The sequence below is a fragment of the Nematolebias whitei genome, chromosome 22 (genome assembly GCF_014905685.2).
Source record: "Nematolebias whitei isolate Nwh7 chromosome 22, NemWhi1, whole genome shotgun sequence".
Classification (NCBI taxonomy): domain Eukaryota; kingdom Metazoa; phylum Chordata; class Actinopteri; order Cyprinodontiformes; family Rivulidae; genus Nematolebias; species Nematolebias whitei.
In genome coordinates this window covers 3,601,415-3,602,401 of record NC_056519.1, presented here as the reverse complement: position 1 = coordinate 3,602,401, position 987 = coordinate 3,601,415, and the positions used below count along the sequence as shown (strand labels likewise).

The 987-nt window shown below is 50.4% G+C and overlaps 1 protein-coding gene across 1 annotated transcript in view; it reads left to right on the top strand.

Moving 5' to 3' along the window:
* The first annotated feature begins 366 nt into the window (after positions 1-366).
* Positions 367-987, top strand: part of LOC119428453 (plexin-C1-like) — a 39,435-nt gene continuing 38,814 nt past the window's right edge. Inside the window, exon 1 of the mRNA XM_037696134.1 lies at positions 367-927. Coding sequence (XP_037552062.1) covers positions 367-927 — 561 coding nt within the window. The remainder of the gene's footprint in view (positions 928-987) is intronic.

Genomic DNA, 987 nt, shown 5'->3' with positions numbered 1-987 from the left:
ACCACAAACACTTCTTGACCACATTTATCTCCATGGTTGCTGGTTTGTTTTTGATTTTAAGTTCCTTTTTGGCACGTGCACAAATGTCAGACGGGTTAGCGGGTGTTCCTGTGGGAGCGCACAGTAAAGTGCAGGTTGTGAGTTTTTGAAATTTAGCAGCTGAATGAAGCCTGAAGATTTAGAGATGTCTCAGCAGAGATCAGATGTTCTGAACATGTCTGCAGCTTCCGGTGTCGCTGGGTGTTTTCCTCCCTCCCACTTTCTGCGCTTCTGCTTTTCACCAAAGTGCCTTTACGCACAGAGAGAAGAGTCCTCCCGGGTCTGACTGGGTCCAGGTCTGACTGAGTCCAAGTCTGATGTTGAAGGATGATCCTGCTGCTCGGTCTGCTCTGGTCCTTCTGGACAGAACCAGTCCTGTGTCTGCAGGAGGACGGAGGTTTGAGCCTGGATGGAGACATCCGTCACTTCGCAGTGACCAACGACTCTCTCTACATCTCCACAGAGGAGAAGCTGTACCAGCTGAGCCACGACCTGGTTCCAGTCTGGACTCTGACCCAGAGAGGGGTTCTGATGGACAGTGACCAGCCGGACCAGCAGGACTTTCAGCGGGTCTCTGAGGGGAAGTCAACTTTCATCGTCAACTTGTTGCTTCCATTTGTCAGGGACAAATCAGTGATCAGCTGCGGAGTGATTGATGATGAGTGTGGTTTCTGTGAGCTTCTGGACCTGAAGAACATCTCTAAGCTTCTGTATAAAGAAGCCATCCAGGTGGGACCCCTGAGGCGCAGCAGCGCATCTGTTGGCTTCCTGGTGGACGTGGAGAAACCTCCTAAGACTTTTATCCTGACTGCGATCCAGCAAGACAGCGAGGACACCAAGGAGTCTGGTTCTGATAACAAGATGATAAACCTCCATGATGCAGATAAAGCAACGTACGGAGGAATATTTTCTAGATCTGATCCATCAGGAACCACACCTGGGATCAAG